This window comes from Danio rerio, chromosome 7 (assembly GCF_052040795.2).
Source record: "Danio rerio strain M-AB ecotype USA chromosome 7, GRCz13ab, whole genome shotgun sequence".
Classification (NCBI taxonomy): domain Eukaryota; kingdom Metazoa; phylum Chordata; class Actinopteri; order Cypriniformes; family Danionidae; genus Danio; species Danio rerio.
In genome coordinates this window covers 11,462,336-11,489,032 of record NC_141027.1, presented here as the reverse complement: position 1 = coordinate 11,489,032, position 26,697 = coordinate 11,462,336, and the positions used below count along the sequence as shown (strand labels likewise).

The 26,697-nt window shown below is 34.7% G+C and overlaps 1 protein-coding gene and 1 long non-coding RNA gene across 12 annotated transcripts in view; one reads left to right on the top strand and one right to left on the bottom strand.

The window, feature by feature from the left end:
• Positions 1 to 26,697, top strand: part of LOC141375309 (uncharacterized) — a 91,727-nt gene that overhangs the window by 538 nt on the left and 64,492 nt on the right. For 6 of the 7 annotated variants that reach the window (XR_015495300.1, XR_015495303.1, XR_015495305.1 and 3 more), the window contains exon 2: positions 22,411 to 22,565. The exons of the other annotated variant lie outside the window; for it this stretch is intronic. This is a non-coding gene — a long non-coding RNA (uncharacterized LOC141375309). The remainder of the gene's footprint in view (positions 1 to 22,410; positions 22,566 to 26,697) is intronic. 7 annotated transcript variants of the gene reach the window in all.
• The window catches only part of il16 (interleukin 16), a 115,518-nt gene that overhangs the window by 58,724 nt on the left and 30,097 nt on the right, over positions 1 to 26,697 (bottom strand). For all 5 annotated transcript variants that reach the window (XR_015495060.1, XR_015495058.1, XR_015495059.1 and 2 more), the window contains exons 3-6: positions 16,617 to 16,729; positions 12,674 to 12,800; positions 8,301 to 8,405; positions 5,701 to 5,803 (exon numbers count right to left, since the gene is read on the bottom strand). Coding sequence is in view for 2 of the 5 variants with exons in the window: in XM_087260153.1 (XP_087116279.1) it covers positions 5,701 to 5,803; positions 8,301 to 8,405; positions 12,674 to 12,800; positions 16,617 to 16,729 (448 nt within the window). In the remaining 3 variants the exon portion in view is untranslated. The remainder of the gene's footprint in view (positions 1 to 5,700; positions 5,804 to 8,300; positions 8,406 to 12,673; positions 12,801 to 16,616; positions 16,730 to 26,697) is intronic.

Sequence of the window (26,697 nt, the reverse complement as noted above, 5' to 3'; positions counted from 1 at the left end):
TTATGCACTGTAAAAAATGCTGCGTTCCACATAACTGCTTTTTATTGTGTTTGCCAACACAAACTGATTAAGGTAACTTAATAGTTTATACAAATTTGGCTGGAATGAACATAAAACAATTTCATTGTCCCCCCAAAAAACTTGATTGTGTTGTTTCAACTTATTTTAAGTAAGTAGTTTGAACAAGCAGCAAAAGTATATTTTAAGAGTGAGTTTCTTTCTTTGCTGATCACAAAAAATGTTGGAAACTTGTAACCATTGACCCCCATAGTGTTTGTTTTTCCTACTATCGAAGTTGATGGCAGGGCCGGATTAACCCATGGGCATTATGGGTACAGGCCCAGGGGCCCATGCGCACTTGGGGCCCCTGCGAGTGGGGAAAAAATACTGATTTTGGAGTGTCTATTTAGGCTAAGTGCAAATAGCGCACCTTGTTGGAATAAACTATTTAAGTGATTCCTGCCCTTTACTGTTTGATCGACAGATACAACTACTAATGAGCGCACCTGACAGCAGCGTGAGTTGCGTAGCTCGTAAAGTGCATGGCAACACGTTTTGAAGCAATTGATCATGAACCCGGTTCGAATCCAGCGTCCGACGAACTCATTTTTTTTCTTCATTACATATCAGTCTGAAAATACGTTTAATTTTAATAGAAAGGAAATATTTTTGTTTATAAATGAAAATAATGAAAATGTGATATAAAGTCACAAGTGGCTCCTGGGTATTTCATAAGGTTTAGGTTATTTCATATGTGTGCAAACAGCATTTAAATAGTTATTTTAAATATACTGTAAACAGTTATTTTCCATCTGGTGTTAAATGTTAGCGACATTATTATTATAATTAGAATTATTATTATCTTTATATATAAATTGGCCGAAAATGACATCATGTATAATCAATAAAAAGTGTGTTTTTCATTATTTTGTTTTAACTAAACAGAATGCTGTATTTGGTCAAGAGCGGAACCGTCTGTTTTGAAATGACCCGTGCTGAATTGAGCGGACTGTAGTGTAATAGTTGTCGTAGATCAAAATAAGTGGACAAGTGGATTTATCAAATACGAGTGAGAAAGAGATGACTGAGGCAACTTTATTGAGGCATGTTCCATGTATACACACACCTTCTTCAAACAGACCCATGACGAGGAGAATGAGGGTATAGACCGATTTCACGCGGCCGTCTTTTTAAACAGCGAAATCGAGGCTGCGGTGGGAAGAAACCACCGAAGTATCGCCTGAGTCACACAGAAATGTTGTGTATCTGTCTGTATATCTTATCAGCGAAGAGAAAGTGACACCAATTTATAATTTCACCGCCTTCCGAGTGACCCAAAGGTCTGCTTTGAATGAATGGTGAAAATAAAAAGGGATATTGGACTTCATTTTCTGCTAAGTTAAGGGAAATGGCACTAGTTAGCTAACATTTTCTTTCCTAAACACACGTTTGAGATGCCATTTATCAAACTCAAGTTAATGAACTGATTCTTTCACTCTATATTAGATTTGTCACGATGCAAAATTTCAGTACTGAAATGTAAAAAAAAACATCCATTTCCCATTAACATTTAAGCACTGTTGATGGCGTTCTCAAACAGCGCTGATTTGCTATTGTGTTCAGGTGTTCAACTGAAATGACTAATTGGCCGACAAGGTCATCAGTTCACCCACCGATGTTTACAGAGTCCAAACACAGATGAGCCATCTGCTGATGAATTGACTGATCTTCACGGCTTTAAAACGCTCCAATGACCGTCTATCAGTGTTTGCAATCTGTGAAGAGCGGTATACTGATGACCTTCACAGCCAATCACAGACATTTCTGTCGAGCACTGGTGAACACTATGACAAATCAGCAGTGTTTATGATCATGTTCAGCAGCGCTTCAACGTTAGTGGGAAATGGACGTTTTTAAAACTTCAGTACCGGGACAACACTATTACGGACAACACGAGGGTGTGCTACAGAGGACTGCAGTGTTTTATTGCTCCCCAGGTTACATAGGCTGAAGCAGGGAAGCAGGTAAACACCACTGTGTTTACCTGCTGCCATGAACTGAAACCTTGGAGGACACTTAAGCGTATTACCCTTAAAGAGATTGTGTTTTTGTTTGATGCCTAATATGCTTTTATTTGTTTAAATTAAATTGAACTGAATGATATTAAAGTGATGTTTAAAACATTTCTGTATTTTAAAATCGCAGCATTTAAAATGGCGACCGCGTGAAATAAGTGTATAGAAGACGTTATGGTGGGCGAAGCAGTGGTGCAGTAGGTAGTGCTGTCGCCTCACAGCAAGAAGGTCACTGGTTCGAGCCTTGGCTCAGTTGGCGTTTCTGTGTGGAGTTTGCATGTTCTCCCTGCGCTCGCATGGGTTTCCTCCGGGTGCTCTGGCTTCCCCCACAGTCCAAAGACATGCGCTATAAGTAAATTGAACAAACTTAATTGTCCATAGTGCATGTGTGTGAGTAGGAATGTATGCAGGACAGTTGAATTGGGTAGGCTAAATTTTCCGTAGTGTATGAGTGTGTGTGTGAATGTGTGTGTGGATGTTTCCCAGAGATGGGTTGCGGCAGGAAGGGCATCCACTGCGTAAAAACTTGCTGGATAAGTTGCCGGTTCATTCCGCTGTGGCGACCCCGGGTTACTAAAGGGACTAAGCCGACAAGAAAATGAATGAATGATAAGACGTTATGGTGACATTAGCTAGTTATCAAGATAATGCTGACCAGGCGGAGGAACAGCAGCGCAGCACAGACTGGACTTATATGTTTGAATAGGAGAGAGAGAGAGAGAGAGAGAGAGTCCCTCAAGAGGAGAGAGACAGAAGAGAACAGGTACAGTGTGTGTGATTTCGGATACTTTCAACTTTATAATCAAGTTTTGCATACTCTTCATCACGAGGGAGACAATAGGAATCATTAATAAGTGAGTGTATTATGGAAGACTCAGATACATTGAACTGGATTGGAGAGGTGTTATATCCAAATCATATGCATTATAAGTTTGTAGAAGTTACACATTAAAATTACCCTTAAATATATTTTAGTACTGCTTCAGTGAACTTGAACAAGTATATTAAAATCCGTTTTCACTAGTTTTATTGGCATTGGTTTTTCTAAGTATGCTATAAATCAGGGGTTCCCAAACTTTTCAGCCCTCCACCCCCAAAATGACAATGCCAGTGATTGGCGAACCCCATTATCCTCTGAGGTGGTTAGAAATACAGAAACCTTGCATGCAATGGCGCACACACACACACACACACACACACACACACACACACACCAATAAACACAAGTCTATTCTTCGTTTAATTGTTTTTATGTATGTGAGTGCTGTAAATGTGCCAGAAAGTTTAACCTGGTATTATAAAATCAATCTGCTGCATATGACTCTATTGCTGTGTCTTTAATATTATGTAATTACCCCAGGGGTCACAATCCAATAAAACTAATAACTATAAGCTACTATAGTAACTATTATAGTATATATATAACTATAAACAACTATTTTTTTTTCTCTTTAGTAGGTTATGGATAAAATATGATAATATATTCTTATGGTTTAATAAAAAATGAATAGATTTTTGGAAATCCCCTTTATTGTTCCACGACCCCTCGGAGGGTCCCAACCCCCACTTTAAGAACCACTGCTTTAAGTGCATAAAAAAAATTGTTAAATCTTTTTATTTTAAAAATGCAGGCAATACATTATAGATTTATTTTATTTAAAAAAAAAATTATATTAATCTTTTTTTTTTTTTTCAACTATAGGGGTGTGGCCGGGTATGAGGCCCTACAAGACAATGTGCCCAGTGGCCTCTAAATTCTTAATCTGGGCCTGGTTGATGGTAACATGTTTATCAGCAATTCTTCAAAAGAAACTCAGAAAGGTTTGAAACCACTTGAGGGTGAGTTAATAGTGAATAAAGATTAATTTTTTTGGGTGAACTATCCTTTTAATATTTTAAGAAGTTTTACCGTTTACCAATTTTTTTTATATTTTTGACCCGTACAATGTTTTTTTTTTTTTCTTTTTTGTTGTCTCAGGGTCTCATGTTTATGTTTGTATCATTTGTTGAATGTTTCCTTTATTATTTTTTTTTAGTTCTAGTTTATGTAATGTTGAAGTATTGTGTCGCATAGCATGTCTATGGTCAGAGGAAGGAACGATAATAAAATAAAACCTTTAAGGTGCTGTATGTAAGTTTTTGACTCTTCTTAAGGCCCGTGCACACCGGGACGCATTTTGCTCGCATTTTCTGTCAACATTTAACGCCTTGTGACTAAATAAAGGGCGCCAATGTGATCGTGCACACCACTGCGCCAAACGGCAGGCTTAAAAGCATCATTTTTAAAGAAACGCCTCATGCATATTTTTTTGTTTTGACATGCCGCGTTAAAACTTCTCCTCCAATCAGATTGGCACTTTTGTTCACGTGCACGGAGCTGCTGAAGTTACAGTAAAAAGCACTTGGAGGTGCTCAAGCGCAAAACTTTCAATGCGAGCGCACATTGAAGAAGATGCCCAGAGGCGATATGAACATGGAGCTGCTTATTGCTCTGCTGAACAATAATCATTTCCTCATCGCTAGAGCTGGAGCTGCTACTTGAACCATCCATGCTTGTTCAAATCACCAGTAACTTTAACAACAAGCGTGTGAACTTCCTCTCTTCCTCTTCTTCTGTGTTATAAGCAGGGTGTCTTAAGCTTAAAGTTGTGTAGCACCATCTAACATCAATGAGTGATTTTGCATACTCTTCTGTTTGACGCCAGTGGCTTGGGTTTGAATCCGGAAAAACGCCTCGTAAAACGCTGACGATAAACGCAAACAAAAAGCATCCCAGTGCGTACGAGCCTTAAAGCATAAAAACAACGTAATATGTCTGCAGATATTATGAAACATGCGTAGTGAACATTCTTGTTTATCTGAAAATCAATGCTGAAGTCAGATATTCTGCTTTGAAAATGTGCGTTACGTGCTGGAACGGCTGTCTTTGTTTTGGATTTTTAACACGCCCAATGCCAGTTTAGCCAATTATATTTCAACACCCTGGGTTGCCTTGGTGGACAACAGCGTATTTCATTCATTGAGTCAGAAAGGCTTATAAAGTATGCATCCGTGACAGAAATGTGACATGCGGTGGACAGTAGCAGCCTCTAAAATGAGACTCAGAATTCCACATCGGGTTATTAATTAGCAAATGACATATATATTATAAAGGTAAACATTAGGTGAGCAGGTTACATTGTAACCCCGTGTCCTAACAACAAGCTACCTGACGAGATTTGCAGTGATAAGCAATTGGGTTGTTTGCACCAGACGAAACAGCACAGAACTTTAAATGCAGCCGTTCAGAAGCACAGAATAGTGCACTCACTGCACTCCAGTGAAATGGTAAGGTTTATAATCTTGGACAAAAACTTGATGGAAAATATTCCTTCTATCGAGTGTTGTTGCTTTTATTTAGAACACGACTTAAATCAGCCTTTAGGCACAATAGTTGTGTGAACACTTATGTTGATGCTGTCAATCTGGCAACCTGCGCTTGCATGTGTTTTGAACCAGGCGTGCAAAACCATCTAACCAATCCAACTTACATACTGCACCTTTAATAATGATAGGACAGTGAATTTGTGCTGGTTTAATTTAGTGACAGAAGTCAGGTGTGTTCCTGCGGGTTTGTTTGTCTCACTGGTGGAGTTGGAGCGAGATCTTTTGCAGGACATTTCTTGGCAGCCCTGGTCTTCATTGTCAATGTTTTTGACATCATCGTCTGACACCTTTATAATTGGCATCTGCAAAAATACACAAAAGTGGACAGTAAACAGTTATTGGTTCACATAAGACACACCAACCTGACACATAAGACACACCGACTTTTTTTGTTGCCTTTTTTAGTGTGCTGCGCTTTTTATGTCGCTAGGCAACCACCCAATCAGCTGCGTATTGTTTGTGAGCGCAGCTTTTGATATTGTTATAATTGTTATATTTAAAGAGCCCTTATTTAGCATTAAAATAGGTCATATTTTATTTTTAGGGGTCTCCAACAACAGGCTGATATGCATGTAAGGTCAAAAAATGCTTTCATTCTCTTGTAATATGCATTTATTTTTGCATAATTATCCCAGCGGCTCCCATTTGATTCGTTCAGCGATTCATTTGTCCCCAAACATTTTAAGGCGTAACTAGGTTAATTAGGTTAACTAGACAGGTTATGGTAATTAGGCAAGTTATTGCATAACGATGGTTTGTTCTGTAGACTACCAAAAAAAAAAATAGCCTAAAGGGGACTAATAATTTTGTCCTTAAAATGGTGTTTAAACAATTAAAAACTGATTTCATTCTAGCCGAAATAAAAAAAACAAGACTTTCTCCAGAAGAAAAAAATATTATCAGACGTACTGTGATAATTCCTTTGCTCTGTTAAACATCATTTGGGAAATATTTAAAAAAGAAAAACAAATTCAAAGGGGGGTTAATAATTCTGACTTCAACTGTATGATAAACCCAGGATTCATACGGTCATGAAAAACCTGGAAAAGTTTTGGAAAAGTCATGGAAATTAGTTTAACAAATATCTGTGTGCTTGGATATAGGTTAGTTGTCTTCTTTTCTGTCCATGCCCAAACACATGCTCTTACATTATAATTGCTGTCTGAGCATTATCTAAACATATATATGAAGATTAATTTAAACTAAATAGATTGTCACATGTTTATGAGATGCTGTAATGAAGGTGCATTGTTTTTCTTTTGATTTACCACGCATACATAGACGTCACATAACATAAAACATTAAGTCATGAAAATTTATTTAAAAGTTCTGGAAAAGTCATTAAATTTTAGTGGTAAAAATGTGTAGGAACCGTGTAAACCCCTAATTTAACTGTAATTGAACTTGTTAATATCGATTCTATTTTATTTATAGTAATTTATTATCATTAATATTATTATTATTATTATTATTATTATTATTAGTAGTAGTAGTAGTAGTAGTAGTAGTAGTAGTATTATAAAACTGTTAGTACTTTGTCCTTTTATAATTTCTGTATATATTATTTCTTATACAATATATTTTTTCAAACTGGTAAGATGTCAATAAAAGATCATTTGTTAAACTGTAGAGTGTAAAGTTTTATTGTTTTTTAATATTATGATGCTTTTATTATTATTTTTTATTATTAAAAATATTTATTATTATTATTATTATTATTATTAATTGTATGATTTTTGTTATGATGGTAATGGTGATGATGATGATGATGATGATGATGATGATAATAATTTATTATTCTTATTATGATGATGTTGATTATTATTATTATTATTATACTTTTTATTATTTGTAGTATTATTATGTATTTTTATAATAGTAATAATAATAACAATAATAATTTTATTATTATTATTATTATTGTTATTATTTATTATTATTATTATTATTATTATTATTTTAATGATTGTGGTCATTATTATCATTTATTATTATTAAAATCACATTTCAATTACATTTAATTAATAAAAATATTTCAAATAGTAGTTTATTATTTTATGCAATCTTTATCATTAGATTATTTTTATTATTTAATTTATATTTTTATTTGTTTATATTTTATCAATATTAATAATAATATTGATATTTAAATGTATTTAAACTTATACATTTTTCTAGTTTTATGTTGTTGATAATAATAATAATAATAATAATAATAATAATAATAATAATAATAATAATAATAATTATTATTATTATTATTATTATTAATGTATATAATTGTTATTGTTGTTAATAATATCATCATCATCATCATAATCATCATCATCATCATCTTCAAACTGCCAGTACTTTTCATTCATTCATTTTCTTTTCGGCTTAGTCCCTTTTAAAATCATAGGTTGCCACAGTGGAATGAACCACCAACTTATCCAGCATATATTTTATGCAGCGGATGCCCTTCAAGCTGCAACCCATCACTGGGAATAGGAACTCTGCTAATGATCTTTATAAATTATTTCTTATACAACATACTGGTTTCAAACTACTAAGATGCCAGTAAAAGTCCCTTTGGTAAACTGCAGATTTTAATTATTACCATCAAAAGTCGACAGAGCAGAAATCAATGTCACATGATGCGATATTATTACCACAAATAAACGGAAAATGAATCGCAAAATACGGAAACTGTCAAGTAACGGACTTTTTTACACTGTTATTGAAGCTAAAAATGCATCACGAAGGATACATCTGAGGATTTTCCATCTGAAAGGAAAAAAAACAGGCTTTTCTTCCCACCTGCAAGTTATTGTTGTTTCCCATTGGCTCCTTTTCTCCATAGCCGTAGCCAAGCTGCTGGGATTCAGTGGTGTTAGTGAACAGAGCTCTGTTTTCAGTGAAAGCCTGGAAAAAAAAACACACAGATCAAGGCCAAGGTCAGATTTATTGTCTCCCTTAGGAGAGATTTGTTGTTAGAAAAACAGGTCTGCTATACACAGACCTCCACAAGACAAAATATACTGTAACATACACATAAAAATTCCTGAAATACATCCTAATATGAATAGTTTCATTAAAACAATAATTGTGCCCCCACCGCCTACTGTTATGCCAAACAATACAGTTATCTTATTCTTAAACCATCCATAATTCCTCATTATTCAATTGATCTAAAACAGGAACAAAGTAATATTATATCTATTATACCTGCATTAAGGAACCCTATATCTTCTGCCAGAATTCAGCTCACACTCCAAAACCTGCTGCAGTTCTCCTCAAAGTATGGATGAATGATCGTCATACAGTACACCATCAGCTCTGCTACCGTCTCTCTTTTCTGTCCCCAATCTGATTAACTGCTGCTGGGTTTTGGGATCTGCTCAGTGTCCTGAATGGATGCTCTATTAGAAGTCTGTTTAATCATATTTGACCTGTGCATTTCAGATCTGATTTAAAGAGGGGCACAACCCATGCTTTAATGCTTATGTGGTGTTTGCTAGCATCTCTTTTGCTCCTTTTTATTCTAGGGGCTATTAAGTATATAAATATTGAAATTTGGTTGTTTATCTAACTTCATGGCTTTATATATATATATATATATATATATATATATATATATATATATATATATATATATATATATATATATATATATATATATATATATTATTTTTAACAAATATAAGTTGTGAAATATATATATATTTTTTACTTTAAATCGGTTTATTTTTAATGTAAAATTTTTATTTATTTTACACTTTATGAGCATTATTATTATTATTATTATTATTATTATTATTATTTAATTCACAATTTCAGTTAATTTTAATTAGTTCAAATTGTTTAAAATAAATAGAAGTTCATTATTTTATACAATCTTTGGATTAGTTTTATAATTATTATTAAATTAGCATTTTTATTTGTTTATAATTTATCAATATTATTAACAGTTTTGATAATTTTAAGTTTGTATGTATGAGTTTCTTATGTTGTTATAGTTGATGTTGCTGTTGTTGTTATTATTATCATTATTATTATTGAATTAATCAGCATATTTTGATATAAAAAATAAAATGAATGTTATTCTCATTTTAAATGAGTTTATTATCATTTAATGTACAAAATAGTTTTTACATTTTATGGGTTATTATTGATTATTACTAATATTATTATTGAGTTTACAATTTCAATTACTTTTGATTAGTTCAAATTATTTAAAATAAATAGTTCATTATTTTATACAATTTTTTTAATTAGTTTTTATAGTTTTTATTTAATTTACATTTTTATTTGTTTTTAATTTGGCAATAATATCAACCATATTCATATATAAATATATATAATGTGTGTGTGTGTGTAATTTCAAATATTTTATCTAGAATTTCGTATAGTTATTGTTAATGTTGTTGTTGTTGTTGTTGTTGTTATTATTATTATTAATATTATTATTATCATTATCATTATTAATAAATTAATTAACATATTTTGATACAAAAAATTAAAATGAACATTAATCTGATTTTAAATTAATTTATTATCATTTAATGTACATATTTGTTTTAAAATTTTATTGGTTATTATTATTATTAATATTATTATTAAATTCACAATTTCAAAACTTGATGTTTAAATTATTTAAAATAAATAGTAGTTTTTTATATTATACTTATTAATATTATTTATTTTTTATAAAACATTGTTATATTTTTCATTTATTTTTATATATTTTTCATATATTTAATTTTAATTATTTCATCTTAAGTTTTTATGTAGATATTATTGTTATTATTTTTATTATTATTATATTTAATATTATTATTATTATTATTATTATTGAACTAATTAATAAACATATTTTGATATAAAATTAAAATGAACATTATTCAGATTTTTTTGTTTATTATAATTTAATGTACATCTTTGTTTTTACATTTTAAGGGTAATTATTATGAATCATTATTATTATTATATTATTATTATTATTATTATTATTGTCGCCACTGGCCTACTTGGTTTGGGACTTGTTGAATTGTGCATCAAAGGATTTGCTCTTCAGTGTTTGGACACTCAGCAGTGAATATTAAACCACACTGAACTGAACTAAACTTAACTAAACTGAACTTAACTCTGAAAACTGAACTGACAGCGTTTCTCTTCAGTATAATCTTCTATGTGAAGCTGCTACACTGTAAAAGCGCTATAAAAATAAAGCTGTATTGTTTAAACATAATTTCATATAGATTTCCTCCATATACGATTTATACATTTGTCCATCAGATCTTTGCTCAATCTTTTGTATACCAAAGAAGCAAAAGCCTAATACAAAATTTTTCCATAAAATAATACAAAAAAATCTCCCAGACTGCCTGACTTCACAAAAGCTCCTTCATTTTTCCAAATCCGTTTCTTCCTGACATTTCTGAACTTTACTGATTAGTTTAAGTATTCCGGCAATAATTGAAACCAGTCTCTTCCAAACAGCACGCTCATTCTGCAGTCAGTTTTTTTTTCTTAAATCAGATGAGAACAATAGATGGATTGTTGTTAGAAAAGTCTTCTTGATTATTTTAGCATAGCAAAGTCCGCCCGCCATCAGTTTGTAGGAGTTATTTGGGATATTTTGCTCATCTGACATTTCCAAAATGCTCAGAATAGACATTCATCCTTCCAACAGCCCATAGAACTGGCCTGGGAACAGATCAGAGGAATGTTTTGGCTGATTTTTAGGATTTTTAAGTGTCTCACTTTAGAGCTGCACAGTATATGGTTTCAGCATCGATGTGCGAATCTGCAATAGTTACATTGCAGTATCTGCAAGGTTGAGGATTATAATATAAACCATTTGACCATAAGAAATTATCAAATTTGTAGCTTTATTTATTAATTTTCCCTCGGCTTAGTCCCTTATTTATCAGGGGTCACCACAGCTGAATGAACCGCCAACTATTCCAGCATATGTTTTACACATCGGATGCCTTTCCAGCCACAAACCAGTACTGGTAATTTAGCTTATTCAATTCACCTATCGCGCATGTCTGTTGACTGTAAGGGAAACCGGAGTTCCAACACGCCAACACGGGGAAAACATTCAAACTCCACACAGAAATGCCAACTGGCCCAGTTGGGACTCCAGCAACCTTGAGGTCTTGATACCTCATGCTGTTGATGTGACTTCCACTCTGCAGATCTCTTGCACGCCCCCATACTGAATGTTACCCCAAACCATAATTTTTCCTTCACTAAACTTGACTGATTTCTGTGAGAATCTTTGATCCAATAGGTCTTCTGCAGTATTAGTGATGATTGGGATGCAGTTTAACAGATGATTCATTAGAAAAATCTGCCTTCTGCAACTTCTCCAAATGATTAACTTGAAGTCAAGTTGTTATTTGTTGCTCTTACAACTGGGAATGACGACAAGATTTTTGTCAGGTAGTGCAGTGTTATTTTACATCTGATTATTTAATGCTGTAGCGCAATACTGTTTGACTTTTTATAAAGCAACAAAGCACTGTCTATACGTGTTGGGAAAAATTTTCAGATCGCCAAATTGTCCTCCTGTGAGATTGCCGATACATGATACGATCGCATGGGGGTGCGGCAGTGTTATGTTATCTTAAGCTGCGGTCACACTAGAGTTTGTGTGTGCGAAATTCTGTCGAACGCGCTGCGTAAAGGGGCGGGATTAAACAAAGTAATTGCTCCATGTTTTAAATTTCTGTCTAGAGAGGTCCTGTTTTGATCCTCGATTGGTCTCACGTAGTCAAGTGATGCGATTTCGCAGGTCAGAGTTCACCAAGCTTTACCTTTGCACCGCAGCGAACTGCGAAACTTAACGCATTTCTGGTCTGACGCATTCGCGTGCGTATGAATGGAAGTCTTAGGGGAGAAAAGTCAAGTGTGACCGCAGTTTAATTGCTCATTTTTTTAACCATTTCTAAACATATTTAATGACCCTTTAGTTGATTATTAACTTATTTAACAATTTACTTCATTTGCATTACGTTTTATCTTGGAAAATAATTCAGACTTATGTACAGTGTATATATATATATATATATATATATATATATATATATATATATATATATATATATATATATATATATCGCAGAAATATATCAAAATATCACAATTTGAGTTGTTGCCAGTATCATGGAGCCCTATCTTACTTTAGAGCTGGTGTTTCTGCTCTCCGTCGTCTTGTGTTTGTGGAGGTCAGACTCCTGGTTTGGTTGCTCGTTTATGACCTGTCCGTTAAACGGGGCCAATCGCTCTCCAAAGTAGATGTAAGTTTCCCTGGAGACAGAAGACGAGAGAATATGTGCATTAAAGGCACTTCTGTTTGGGCTGTAATTGGCATAAAGGGGTGTGTGTGTTTGTGTGTGTATTTACATGCATGCATTTTTCATGGGAATAATATGAATGGGACATTTGTTAAAGGACTCAATAGGCATGGACAGATAAGTTTATTTTTATCATCATCATTAATAGTAATATTATTATATTGGTTATTGAGTTCTTATTTACTTGTAGATAATTTCTAATAATATTTAGTTTAATATATAAACTTTATTTTTGTCATAAGTTGGTTTTAAATTATTTGACTGCAATTTATTTTCAAAAATGTTTTCTGGTTAAAAATAATTGAGTTAATAATAACAATAGTAATAATTATAATAATAAAAATATTTAAATTTGTAATTGTAATTTTTTTACTTTTTTGTATTTTCATTTAACTATTTAATTTTAATTATACACACACACACACACACACAAATATATATATATATATATATATATATATATATATATATATAAATATATATATATATATATATATATATATATATATATAAATATATATATATATATATATATATATATATATATATATATAAATATATATATATATATATATATATATATATATATATAAATATATATATATATATATATATATATATATATATATATATATATATATATATATATATATATATATATATATATATATATATATTAGGGGTGTAACGATACACCAAAGGCACGATTCGGTTCGGTTCGGTTCGGTTCATCGTTCACGGTTTTAACTTTATTAACTTTGTCATCACACTTTTAGTACAGTCAGGATACCTGAGTAAACAACTAAAATTAAATAAATACCTCCAATATAGACTAGTCAGAAAAAAACTATTCTCTTTAGTGCAGCCATCTTAACTAAGTAAACTAAAATTAAATAAATAACTGCAGTGTAGACTAGTGAAAGAACACCATAATATCCACAATCTCCGATGAGAGACTTGATCGCTGTGCAGACACAGACGCTCATTTTTGATTATCTATGGTTTTAATTTAGATAGATAGGTTTCCGTTTAAATTAATGAAAAAACATACATATAATGTGTTTGTAAAGTGTTTTTTCATGACATATTCACCAGTGAAATACATTGCGGTTGTGTCTGAAACTAATGTTAGGGTTGTAGCCGGCTGTATGTTTGCCTCCTGATCTCTCTCTCTCTCTCCCGCTAACTCTATGCCGGTCATTTCTGTAGGTCCGCCTTCATGACAGCTGATTGGTCAGCAGACTGATCTATCATCATTTGGCGACTCAGTGCGGGAATGTGAAAAGCATGTCAGGAAGAGCGGGAGAGAGAGCGCTTTTTCCTTAGATCTCGTTTTTCGTGTATTTTTCTGACATGATTATGATTTTCGTTGTTTTTGCTTAACTTTCGTTTGGGCAAAATTATTTTGCATTACTTTTGCCCACTTTAAGTAATTTTGTGAGGTTTGTACATTTTTATTTCAATTGATTTGAATATTATTTTTTGGCTCCGCTCCATCCCGACAATATAGCTGTATCTCCTCAAGTTCACTCTTAGTGTAAGGTGAATAAGGAAAATGTCATAGGATTTCCATTTTGCAAACACGTAGAAAATGTATTGTTAAAGACATCAGGTAAGAGGTGAAGGTCATCTTTGTTTCTTTTATTCAGTATAGGGAAGAATGCGGCGCTCGGCGCTGAAGACCTTTTTTTTCTTTTCATCAGTTTTAGCGAGATAAGGGGTTATTCATGAGTTAGAAGTGTTTTATTATATTTATTTCTTTTGTTTGTTCTCACTATCATCCCCTTGCTAGAGTTTAACTAATTTTTGTTTGATACTTTTGTTTGAATTTGCTACTTTATTATATTATTTTTATTAGTGTAAATATTTCTCTTTTTTTGTATATTTGGGCATTATTCTGGTTTTACTTTTGTACAATAAATCACTTTTGTTGGCAGTTCTGTTGCTTACACCATCACATTGTGAAATTACCACACTTTTTAAATGTTTTTCCTTACAAGTAAGTTTCGTGAAACGGTTAAGACAGACAGGCGTGCGCTTCGTCTATGACATGAATTCTATTCCTGTACTCAACTGGAAAACCAAAATGTTTCCACACAGATGACTTAAATGTGTCTGGGGGATCTGCAATCTCAGTACTATGTGAAGCAGCCATCCTGCGTCCAGTAGAAACGAGTGTGATGCTCACTCAAGTCACATGACATGACATGCACTAAAATACTAACTTTAGAATATAATATTTAGAACAAAAACTCATCATTACTAAAACAATTTAATTAAATGTGATAATAAAGATGTGTTTAAATTGGTTTAATTAGTTAGAGACAAGTGACGTCAACCTCAACAATGGGCAGCAGGGGGAGTGAGAGTACCGCGATACGCCACGAGAGTTTCGCGATACGTATCGTGGCTGGTGTATCGCGATATTTCGGTTTTAATATCGTTACACCCCTAATATAAATATATATATATATATATATATATATATATATATATATATATATATATATATATATATATATATATATATATATATATATATAAAATTAGGGATGCAACAATAAAGTTAGCCCACGGTTCAATACATACCTCGGTTTTTTAACACGGTTTTCGGTTTGGTTCTCATGGCTTGACACGTGTTTTTTTTTTTTTTTTATTCTATAGGCAATATGAAAGTAACAGGTTAAGGAGAAAAAAAAAACAATTTATTTTAATACTCATTTTGTTTTACTTAAAAGCCAAGAAAAGTACAGTAGTTCCTATTGTATTGTATAAAAAACATTAACACTGAAATCTCACAGCTGCTGGTAGCCCATGTACAAACTGGGGAACACAAAAAAACCTACACTTTGAAAATAAACATACATGTGAAGTTAATAAAGATAAATTCGCCATTTCAAATAAGTTAGACAAAGTATATTTGTACTTAAGTAAACATAAATAAACCATCTTAATTATCTCAGTGCTGAAAAAATGTGAGACTGTAGTCTGTAACGTGAATCGAGTGCTTTTTTATTTAAAATGACAAAAGCCCGCATCTCCAATCATTGAAAACGGCTGCAAATCTTTAGCAATAAACACCCGCATTGCCTTTGTTATTTTTATGTGTCTCTCGGAACCAGTTTGGTATGTTTGCTTGAAAGATTCAGTGAGGGATTGTTGCTATTTGGAGGACTTTATTACCTTCTCTGCTATTCCTGCCTTTAGACAGTGATATTGCTGGGTGATGGCGCTGCAGATGTGCAGTCATGGTTTTACGTGTAAAACAATGCTTAAACACAGTTATTTTTTGTTCACCGTTTTTTCTTTTATTGGCATTACACTCACCGGCAAAACCGAAATGTCCTCACACCGCAGTTTTGAAAGACGCCGGCGCTTTCTCAGACTGTAGCCTCACTTCACCGTCTCTTCCTTGTACTGTTGCCTCAGCCTCACTTCACCGCCGTTTGCAATGTTAAAGTGTGGAATGATGGTCAAGCGCCCCTTAACTTTAACTTTAGAGCATAGTGATTGGATATTTACTCGCAGGGAGGAGTTTCCCATCTCAGCTCATGGATTTAGAGGCACACACAGTCAATTCGGGGAGACATAAAACGCACATCAATCATTTCAACGCAAAACCAAGAAAACCGCAATTCACAAGCGCGTATTAAACCGTGGAGGTCGTACCGTACGGTTCAATATTATATTGAGAACGGTGGCATCCCTAATATATATATATGTGTGTGTGTGTGTGTGTGTGTGTGTATCAGAAAGAGCTGGTTATTACCTGTGTAAATCCTGAGCAACAGAAGCTTCATTGTCGCAGTTTTGGAGTTTTCTGTCCGCCGTGTGTAAAGCATCGTCTCGTGTGGCGACACACATCCTCCAGAAACTGGTCTCCTGCTCCACAAGAAGCAGCAGAACATTACACAAGGCCTGCACTATTACGCACACACACACTAGCAGAAAACATCCACACTTTAACAGCCGGAGTAAATGTGACCATTATAGCTGAGCTTTATTACACCATTGAACCACATCAGTGACCTTTACTAGCTGCACTGTTTCACAGGATCAACCAGACCAGTGTTAAAGAGAAGTGTGTGTGTGTGTGTCTGTGTGTGTACAAAACCAGTACTGGCAACAAATATTTAAATATAAGTCTGAGAGCATTTCTTACAAAAACTTCATTCATTTTCCTTCAGCATAGTTCTGTATTTATCAGGGGTCACCACAGCGCCGACTATTCTGGCGTATGATTAATGAAGCAGATGCCCTTCCAGCCGCAACCCAGTACTGGGAAACACACTCATTCACAGTCACACTCATACACTATGGCCAATGTTAGTTCATTCAATTCACCTACAGCGCATGTCTTTGGACTGTGGGGGAAGCCGGAGAAAAACTCATGCCAACACGTGGAGACAGTGGCGTAGCGCAAAATGCGGAGGCCTCCCTGCAGGGAGTCTCCACTTCACTTCCTAATCTGCAATTGCCTCTTTGAATATCACACTAACTGTACAAAAAAAAAATAAAAAAAAAATAAATAAATAAATACTAATACTAATACTTCCCTTCTTAGACTATACAGACCCGAAACTTGCCTATAGCACTTAATCATTGTTGCTCTTAGTTGTGTAAATTGCTTCCTTGTCCTCATTTGTAAGTCGCTTTGGATAAAAGCGTCTGCTAAATGACTAAATGTAAAATGTAAATGTAAATGTAAAGGGATCACTGACGGTGCCCCCTGTTTATGGGGGGGTGGGGGGGGGGGGGGTGGAGCTACAACAAACTGAGGAGATCACAAACCGAAAGCAGCGAGAGCGTCAAAGTTGCCAGAAGTCATTTATTTTCAATGAGAACCGGCGGCGAGAAACAGCGCGGCGCGTCTTCTCCTGTGTGAGCGTCGAGGAGAGATCAAATCAAGTCAACTTTGAGCTATGATATGACGCGGTTTGGCGGCAAGCAATCAGAATGAAGTAGTCCACCGCTTGAGAGGTGTTTAGAGAACACAGACCTGTGAACTTTGGTTCCGACCACAGTTGTTCCCAAGAGTTTGATTATTGCGGTTGCTGGATTTTCAATTATTGAAAATCGCGAGGACACAGGGCCCCCTAATCACACGGGGCCCCCCCGCGGTGCGTGCCCTGCGGGCCCGTCCGCTACGCCACTGCGTGGAGAACAAGCAAATTTGGGAAACTGGGACTCAAACCAGCGACCTTCTTGCCGTGAGATGGCAGTGCTAGCCACTGAGCTACTGTGCCATCCCTTACAAAAACATCTATTCTAATGTGTGACCCTGGACTTTTAAGGCGTAGTTCACCTAAAAATGAAAACTCTGTCATCATTCACTCACCTTTCATTTGTTCAAAACCGGTTCCTATTGAACACAAAAGAAGATGTTTTGAAGAATGCTGACTGATGAACTCTTTGACTTCCATATATATTTGTCTTACCATTTGAAATCAATGAATCAACCAGCATTTTTGGAAAATATCTTCTCATGGGTGCAATCAAAAAGAATTCATGAAGGTTTGAAACTATGTGAAGGAAAATAAATGATGTAGTAATTTTCAGTTTTGTGTGAACTATAGTGACGAACTTTATAAGTCGCATGGCTACTAGTAATGGGTCGTTCATGAACGAATCTTCAATATGACTCGGGAACTACGAGTCCTCTCAGGGAGTGATTCGTTCATCCGCGCGTGTGCACACTTGGGCAGGTGGTCTCGTTCATTTCAAGTCTTTTGAGTCGTTCATCGCGGAAAGGCAGAAGCCAATCATATCCGTTTAGAGCCGGAAAAAGAATTGATCCATTCACCTCACGAATCTTCTATCGGGTTTGAGTTATTCGTTCATTACAGGCCTATCATACGTGTTTAGAGGCGGAAAAAGAATTGATTCGTTCATCTCTCGAGTCCTCTGTCGCAGGGGTCACCAATCTCGCTCCTGGAGGGCCGGTGTCCCTGCAAGGTTTAGCTCCAACTTGCCTCAACACACCTGTCTGGGTGTTTTAAGTATACCTAGTAAGACCTTGATTAGCTTGTTCAGGTCTGTTTGATTAGGGTTGGAGCTAAAATCTGCAGGATACCGGCCCTCCAGGAACAAGTTTGGTGACCACTGCTCTATCGGGTCAGAGTCATTCGTTCATCACAGGCCAATCATATGCGTTTAGAGCCGGAAAAAGAATTGAATTGAAAGGTGAACTTATTATCATGGCTCCTATCGGCTCAGACTGTGTAAGATTATATGTGACTGTCAGTGTAACGTGAACACATCACTGACATTTGAATACATGAAGAGGTGAGCTGAGCAAAGAGACAACAATACCTTCATAGACAAAAGAGCAGGTAAACATTGAATTATTATTTTCTCCTTCTTATAGTTTTCTATTTATGACTTATTTGTCGTGTGATCAACCTTTTGGGCTAGTTGTAGATGTGTTTGGAAGAAATTTGTAACATTTTAATAATATTTTGGCAAATTGAACCAAGTGAACGAAATAACTCGAAAAAAGATTCATTCATCTCGATGAACGAGAATCAAAGATTCGAGTCACTGAAATGATCCGGACTTCTCATCACTAATGGCTACACTGTAAAAACTAAATCCATAAAATTTACGGTAAAAGCGGCATCAATGATTGCCAGTATTTCACTATTAAAAATACAGTGCAAACCGTAAAAATAATACAGTAAACTATCGTATTTCATTCATTTATAGAGGCAATATGTCTGTATTTTGAATTACCAACATATACACATCTTTTGTTACACAGATATACACGTTAACACAGCCACATGCAGGAGGTGATGAGAAAGTTACATAACGAACCCAAGCTCATCACAAACAACTTTTCTCATAAAGAAGAAAAGAGTATCAGCATATAGAAGGTGCTCAGTGTCATTCACACAACTACTAAACACCAGTATGGTAACACACATTAAATTAAAGTCATGACATAAACATTGTTTATTGACGTTAGATGTAACATAAATCTATAATTTACAAAACTGATGGGGAAACAACTAAAAAGATCCATATTAATATCAACAAAAAGCATAAAAAGTAAAGTGCCATGCAGGGAATTCTGGGAAAGTCAATTTATGGTTATTCACTGTATATATTAAGAAATTATATTGTTAACCAGGTTACAGATTTTTACTGTAGCATTTTTAGTTTTTTACCATTGAAATCGCAGCCATTTTTGACAGTGTATGTTTGGAAAAGCCAGCAATACATTTGTATGTGTCAAAATGTTCGATTTTTGCTTTTCATCATTAGAATACTAATTAAAGATGATATTCCATGAAGATGTTTAGTAGATTTACTAATGTAATGTAATCATTGAAGATTAATATGCATTAAGAACTTAATTTGGATTACTTTAAATGGGATTTTCTTGATATTTAGAATTTAAAAAAACACCAGGATTGTATCCAGTCCTACAGTAAGATTGTCCAATCATAACACATTAGTGGAAATCTGATTATGAATTCACTTTAAAAAACGGACCTTCATGAGTTTGGTTCAGGGTCACATTTCGAGCATTCTCCAATCCCTCAGCTCATACTGTTTTCACAGTCTGTCAGTTTTCAGTATGCATGAAATATTCAGATGATCAGTTGGGAGACTTTGTATCCCACAATGCACTATGGTTGACTTGACATTTCGTTTTCAGTGTGATAAATAAATCAGAAGACGGCTGATCATCTTAATTATATCATCTTAATGTCAAGGTGCTTGCTTGTTAACACTGCATTTTAGCAGATATTATTTTCTCTTGATGTATTTTCTTGATTCCACCTTAGTGCAAGGATGCTTTTACAAAGAAAAATTGTTTTAATGTATTAATAAAAAAGAAAAGAAAATTGGAGATTTTTTTTCATGTGTTTTTGAAAAAATAAATAAAATAAAGTGTGTATATATATATATATATATATATATATATATATATATATATATATATATATATATATATATATATATATATATATATATATATATATTCTCTAGTACAGCCTTTTCACCCTTCTGTATTACTTCTTCCACATAGAGTAACGACGTAATGTATTTTTAGTAACAAAACTAATGAACTTTAGTAACATTAGTAACAAAACTAATGAAAATACTTCAAAAAAGTGCCAAAAGTGTCAATGACATACAAATTAGCCATCTATCTGTAAGCTTTGAAACAGGAACTTCAATTTTAATAACAAAAAAATATTAAACCATGTAAAAAAATTAAGTTTCAATTTAGTATTGTTGAAAACTCATCATATTCAACATTTAATCACTCACTCACTTAGATAGAGATGGGTTTAAAGGAAAATTATCATATAAATATAATCTGGTAAAAGCTGGTATCTCTGGGTATTTACAATGTCCCCTGCAACAGAAAAAAACCCTCTCATTTGGGACTGAGGTTTCTGGGACAGAGAGATATGACTTGGCCCATGTTGACAGCAGTGGGTAACGTTGTGCATTGTCTTTCCCCCACTTGAGAGGACAAACCATGAGTGAGATAGAGATCTCATGTCTGCATCAATCTGAACAGTGTGCTGTGTTTCTGCAGTCCCTATGACTGATTATTATTGTATTGGGGGACGTATTCCCCAACTTGCAGGCACGTGCACACACAGGGCTCAACCTGTGCAGTGCACATGCCCTTTTTAGTCTTGGATAGAAAGTTCCCTTCCAAAATGATCAAAAGTGCCCCCGCGACGCGACATACCCTCCGTCCCCGCTTTACAGTACGCGCGCGACAACACAGCTGATAAGAACTCGCGCGACAACACCGATATTCAGTACGCGCGCGACAACACAGCTGATAAGAACGCGCGCGACAACACAGCTGATAAGAACTCGCGCGACAACACCACTATTCAGTACGCGCGCGGCGACAACACCCGCTTTAGGGTTTTCCAGCTCTTTTTGATCCCCGCTTCTAGCAGCACACTCCATTTCCGCATTACTGGATCTGTAGCGACAACAGACCGCAAGGGATTATGGCCAAGCCTGGGCTGATGGGAATTGTAGTTTTCGCTACCTCCCGTTCGCTTCATTCGCCTCAGCAAATTTTCTCAGAAGACCTATAGTTTTACCGAGTCATGCGACTACGGTAATATCGGTATGTATGCGGTATGACGGTATTTACAATACCGTTACATCCCTAATATATACATATATATATGTATATATATATATGTATATATATATATACATATATATATGTATATATATATGTATATATGTGTGTGTGTATGTATGTATGTATGTATGTATATATTATGCATCATCTAAAAAGGCATAAAAGTGCCCTAAATATTTTGTCTTGATATTTTTATGTGTCCGACATTATAATGTGAATAATCCTTTGTCACAGATCAAACATCAGTTATTTGGCCGTCTCTGCTTCATAAAGTCTCAGCAGTGGCTTTACAATGTAAATGTTGTATTAGACACTTGTATAAGTTGTGCAAAGGTCACTGTGTGTTTTATCAGAACGTTATGCTTTGAGCCTCTGCAAGAATGTCCAGTGTGAGCAGGGTTTGTGTCTAAACAAGCTCTCTTTTGTGCAGGAGTAACAAACAGCATCTCCCGTCGGCCATGTGATGATGATTCATTTCAGCAGGATCACAGCTCCGTTTTAATGTGATCAACTCTCGGACGTCCACTGATGACATCATCACCGTCATCGGCATGTTTAGGAAAGTTTTAGAGGTGACAGGCTAATGTAAGTGCAAAATGTTATTTTGTCCCATTGTTTCTTTAAGTCATTTTAAAAATGTATTTTGATTAGTCCAATCTATTTATATTTGTGTAACGTGTACATTACAGATATTTTCAAAGTAGCTTGACATTCGTTTATTCATTTTATTTTCGGCTTTTACCCTTTATTAATCCGGGGTCGCCCCAGCGGAATGAACCGCCAACTTATCCAGCACGTTTTTACGCAGCGGATGCCCTTCCATACGGTGGCCGGGAAGTGCAAAACAACATTACAAAGTTTGAAACACTTTTACAAAGCTCGAGACAAATTTACATTTTGAAAAACATTTTTACTTGACATCAGACACAATTACATAGGAAAAACAATTTTACAAAGGACGAAACAAATTTACATTTTAAAAAACAAATTAACAAGATGTCAAAAGGTTCCCAAGTCAAAAGGTTCTACACGAATATCAATCGACTTATCCAACTGAGCTACTCTGGAGTACAAGTTAAGATCGGTTTTGGTATCTTTATCAGTCAACATATGCCGTGCTTTAAATGTTTCCATGGACTTGCATTTCCATGTTTTTATGCACTCTCACGCTGATATTTTCTCAGAATAGCTCTAATTTATTTTATCGCAGTTAGTCAAACCATGATTTTTATAGTTGTAGACTTGTGGAAACCTGTACTAAGTCACACAGTGTGTGTTACATTCCGGGTCAATACCGGTGTGTGGTACATTCTACGTCACGTCCGGGGTGTGGTACATTCCCTTTCCGTAGGGAATCTGTAATTGTAAATTTGTTTCGGGATTTGTAAAAGTGTTTTGCATCTTGTTAATTTGTTTACAAAAATGTAAATTTGTTTCGTCCTTGGTAAAATTGTTTTTCCTATGTAATTGTGTCTGATGATAGGTAAACATGTTTGTCAAAATGTAAATTTGTCTCGAGCTTTGTTAAAGTGTTTCAAACTTTGTAATGTTGTTTTGCACTTCCCGGCCACCGTACTTCCAGCCACAACCCATTTCTGGGAAACAACTATACACACTCATTCACACTCATACACTATGTACAATTTAGCCTACCCAATTCACCTGTACCACATGTGTTTGGACTGTGGGGGAAAACGGAGCACTCGAAGGAAACCCACGCGAACGCAGGAAGAACATGCAAACTCCACACAGAAATGCCAACTGACCCAGCCAAGGCTCGAACCAGAGACCTTCTTGCTGTGAGGCGACAGCACTACCTACTGCGGCACTGTGTCGCCCTAGCTTGACATTCATAAAAAGAAAAATAATATTTAAATATTTCTAATTTATGATAGACAATCTGACTGTAAAGGCTCGTACACACTGGGACGCTTTTCATTTGCGTTTATCGTCAGCATTTACGAGATGTTTTTCCCGATTCAAACCCACGTGATTTTCACTGGCGTTGAGCGGAAGAGTATGCATTATTACTCCTTGACGTTAGATGGCGATACACAACTTTAAGCTTTTGACACCCACTTGTAACACAAAAGAAGAAGAGAGAACGTTAACATGCTTTTTTAAAAGTGTCTGGCGACTCGAACAAGCATGGATGGTTCAAGTAGCAGCTCCAGCTCTAGCGATGAAGAAATTATTATTATTTACCAGAGCAATAAGCAGCTCCACGTTCATATCACCTCTGGGCATCTTCTTCAATGTGCGCTCGCATTGACGGTTTTGCGCTTGAGCACCTCCAAGTGCCGTTTACTGTAACTTCAGCAGCTCTGTGCACGTAAAAAATGTGGCAATCTCATTGGTGGAGAAGGTTTTGACGCAGCACGTCAAAACAAACAAACAAGCATGAGGCGTTTCTTAAAAAATGATGCTTTTACGGCTGCCGTTTTGCACGTTGGTGTCACATTAGCGCCTTTTATTTAGTCACGAGGCGTTAAACGTCGACGGAAAACGCAAGAAAACAGTGTGCACGGGCCTCAAAGACTGAGACTTTCTCATTTATGATTTGTTTTGGTTTGCTGCTTTTATCTTTTTTAATTTGCACAATATTTTTTATTCTTTAAATACTTCTGCTGTCTTTCATATATACATATTGTGCAGTTATTTTAGGTGTATTTAAGCAGAAAGTTTTGTTTCTTATTACCAGTGGTGCAAAGCAACAAATTACAAATACTCAAACTACAGGAATTGAGAAGTTTTTCCTCAGAAATTGTAATTTACTAAGTATTTTTAAAATGTGTACTTTTACTTTTCCTCGAGTACATTTTTAGTGCAGTGTCTGGTCTTTTACTCCGCTACTGTCTTTCAGCCTGCAGCTTTATTTCTTCTTGTCTATGAGGATTAGAAAAATCAGTCTTGTGATTCAAATCAAATCGCACAGAAGGTAAATCGCATCATAATGAACTACCTCAAGACATGGGCAATTTATAATTTCAGCAAACTGAAGCATTAAAAGTGTCCAAAAAGTGTCCAAAATCCTTAAGGCTCGTACACACCGGGATGCTTTTCGTTTGCGTTTATCGCCTGCGTTTTTCAAGACGAAACAAATGAAGAGTGTTGTGCATGAAAATAAATGGTCACACTTTACAATAAAGTTCATTAGTTAATGTTAATTAATGCATTAACTAACATCAACAAACAATGAACAATACATTTACTACTGTATTTGTTCATGTTAGTAAACGTTAGTTAATGAAAATACAGTTGTTCATTGTTAGTTCATGTTAACTCATGGGGCAGTAACTAATGTTAACAAGCATGGACTTGAATGTTAATAATGCATTAGTAAATGTTCAGTTATGATTAATAAATGCTGCACATGTGTTGTTCATGATTAGTTCATGTTAGTAAATGCATTAACTAATGAACCTTATTGTAAAGTGTTACCAAAGAAATATTTACTGTGTCAGTATAAGAACCCTAGCCTATATATAATGTTGAATATAATGCAAGAAGGAATCTGATAATGACAAACGTCTCATTTTACCAGTGAAAACAAACGGTCTAATAATGCTGTCAATGACACATGACAAGCATATCTCTAAAATGGAATCAGCTTCCAGAAATGATCAGATGTGCTCCAACATTAGGCACATTCAAATCAAGACTGAAAACACATCTGTTTAGCTGTGCCTTTACTGAATGAGCACTGTGCTGCATCCGACAGATCGCACTATCATGTTTTTCTCTTCTTCTTCATTCTTTTATATCACATTTTACCTGTTTTTATGTTTTGTTTTGTTTTTACGCATTTTTATTATTTGTTTTTATTTTTATTTTACTTGTTTCTTTTATTCTTGTTTATGTAAAGCACTTTGAATTGCCATTGTGTATGAAATGTGCTATATAAATAAACTTGCCTTGCCTTGCCTTGCCTAAAACATTATAAATCAACTTTATAATTATGAATAGCTATATTCTGATATCATCATTTTACTGTGAGTTAAACAGGACGTATTGAAAGTCTGTTCAAGTCCACCAATAGTGACTATACAAAATCGAGCATTTTAAGTAGCAGTAGACCTACACATAAGCCTAATATTATTATTGTTGTTTTACCATATGTTTGAGAATTAACAGTAATAATAGCCTACTCATATTAACCTTTATTTCAACCTTATTTCAGCTTGAAACCTCCCACAGAGTTACACAGGCAACTGCTAATGGTGACTGTCTAGTGCCAAAGGGTAAGACCTCGTTTGGTCAATCTGTCTTCTCTGTAAAGGGAGCCAAACTGTGGATTGATTTACTGGTTAGCTTAAAATCAGAAAGTAATCTAAATATTTTAGTAGTGCTCTTAAAAAGTGGTTAAAAACAAAACAGCAGTGTTTGCACAAATAGTCTACTGTTAGTTGGTTAGATCATGTCGCCTTTGCTTTTGCCTGCAGTAATTTTTTGTAAAGAATTGTAATGTTGTGTTTGTATTTATAATATTTCTATTTTGTCAATTTTTAAGCCTCCTGTGGACAGGTGTTGAGAATTAGCAAGTTGGCTAAAACACTTAAACAAATGCATTTGGTTGTCCAGTGTAATTGTGATGTCCATGTCAAATAAATAAATAAACTAAATATTTACAGAATCGTGAGAAAATCGTGATCTTGACTTTAACCAAAAAAAAAAAAAAAAAACGTGATTCACATTTTTGCCAGAATCGTGCAGCCCT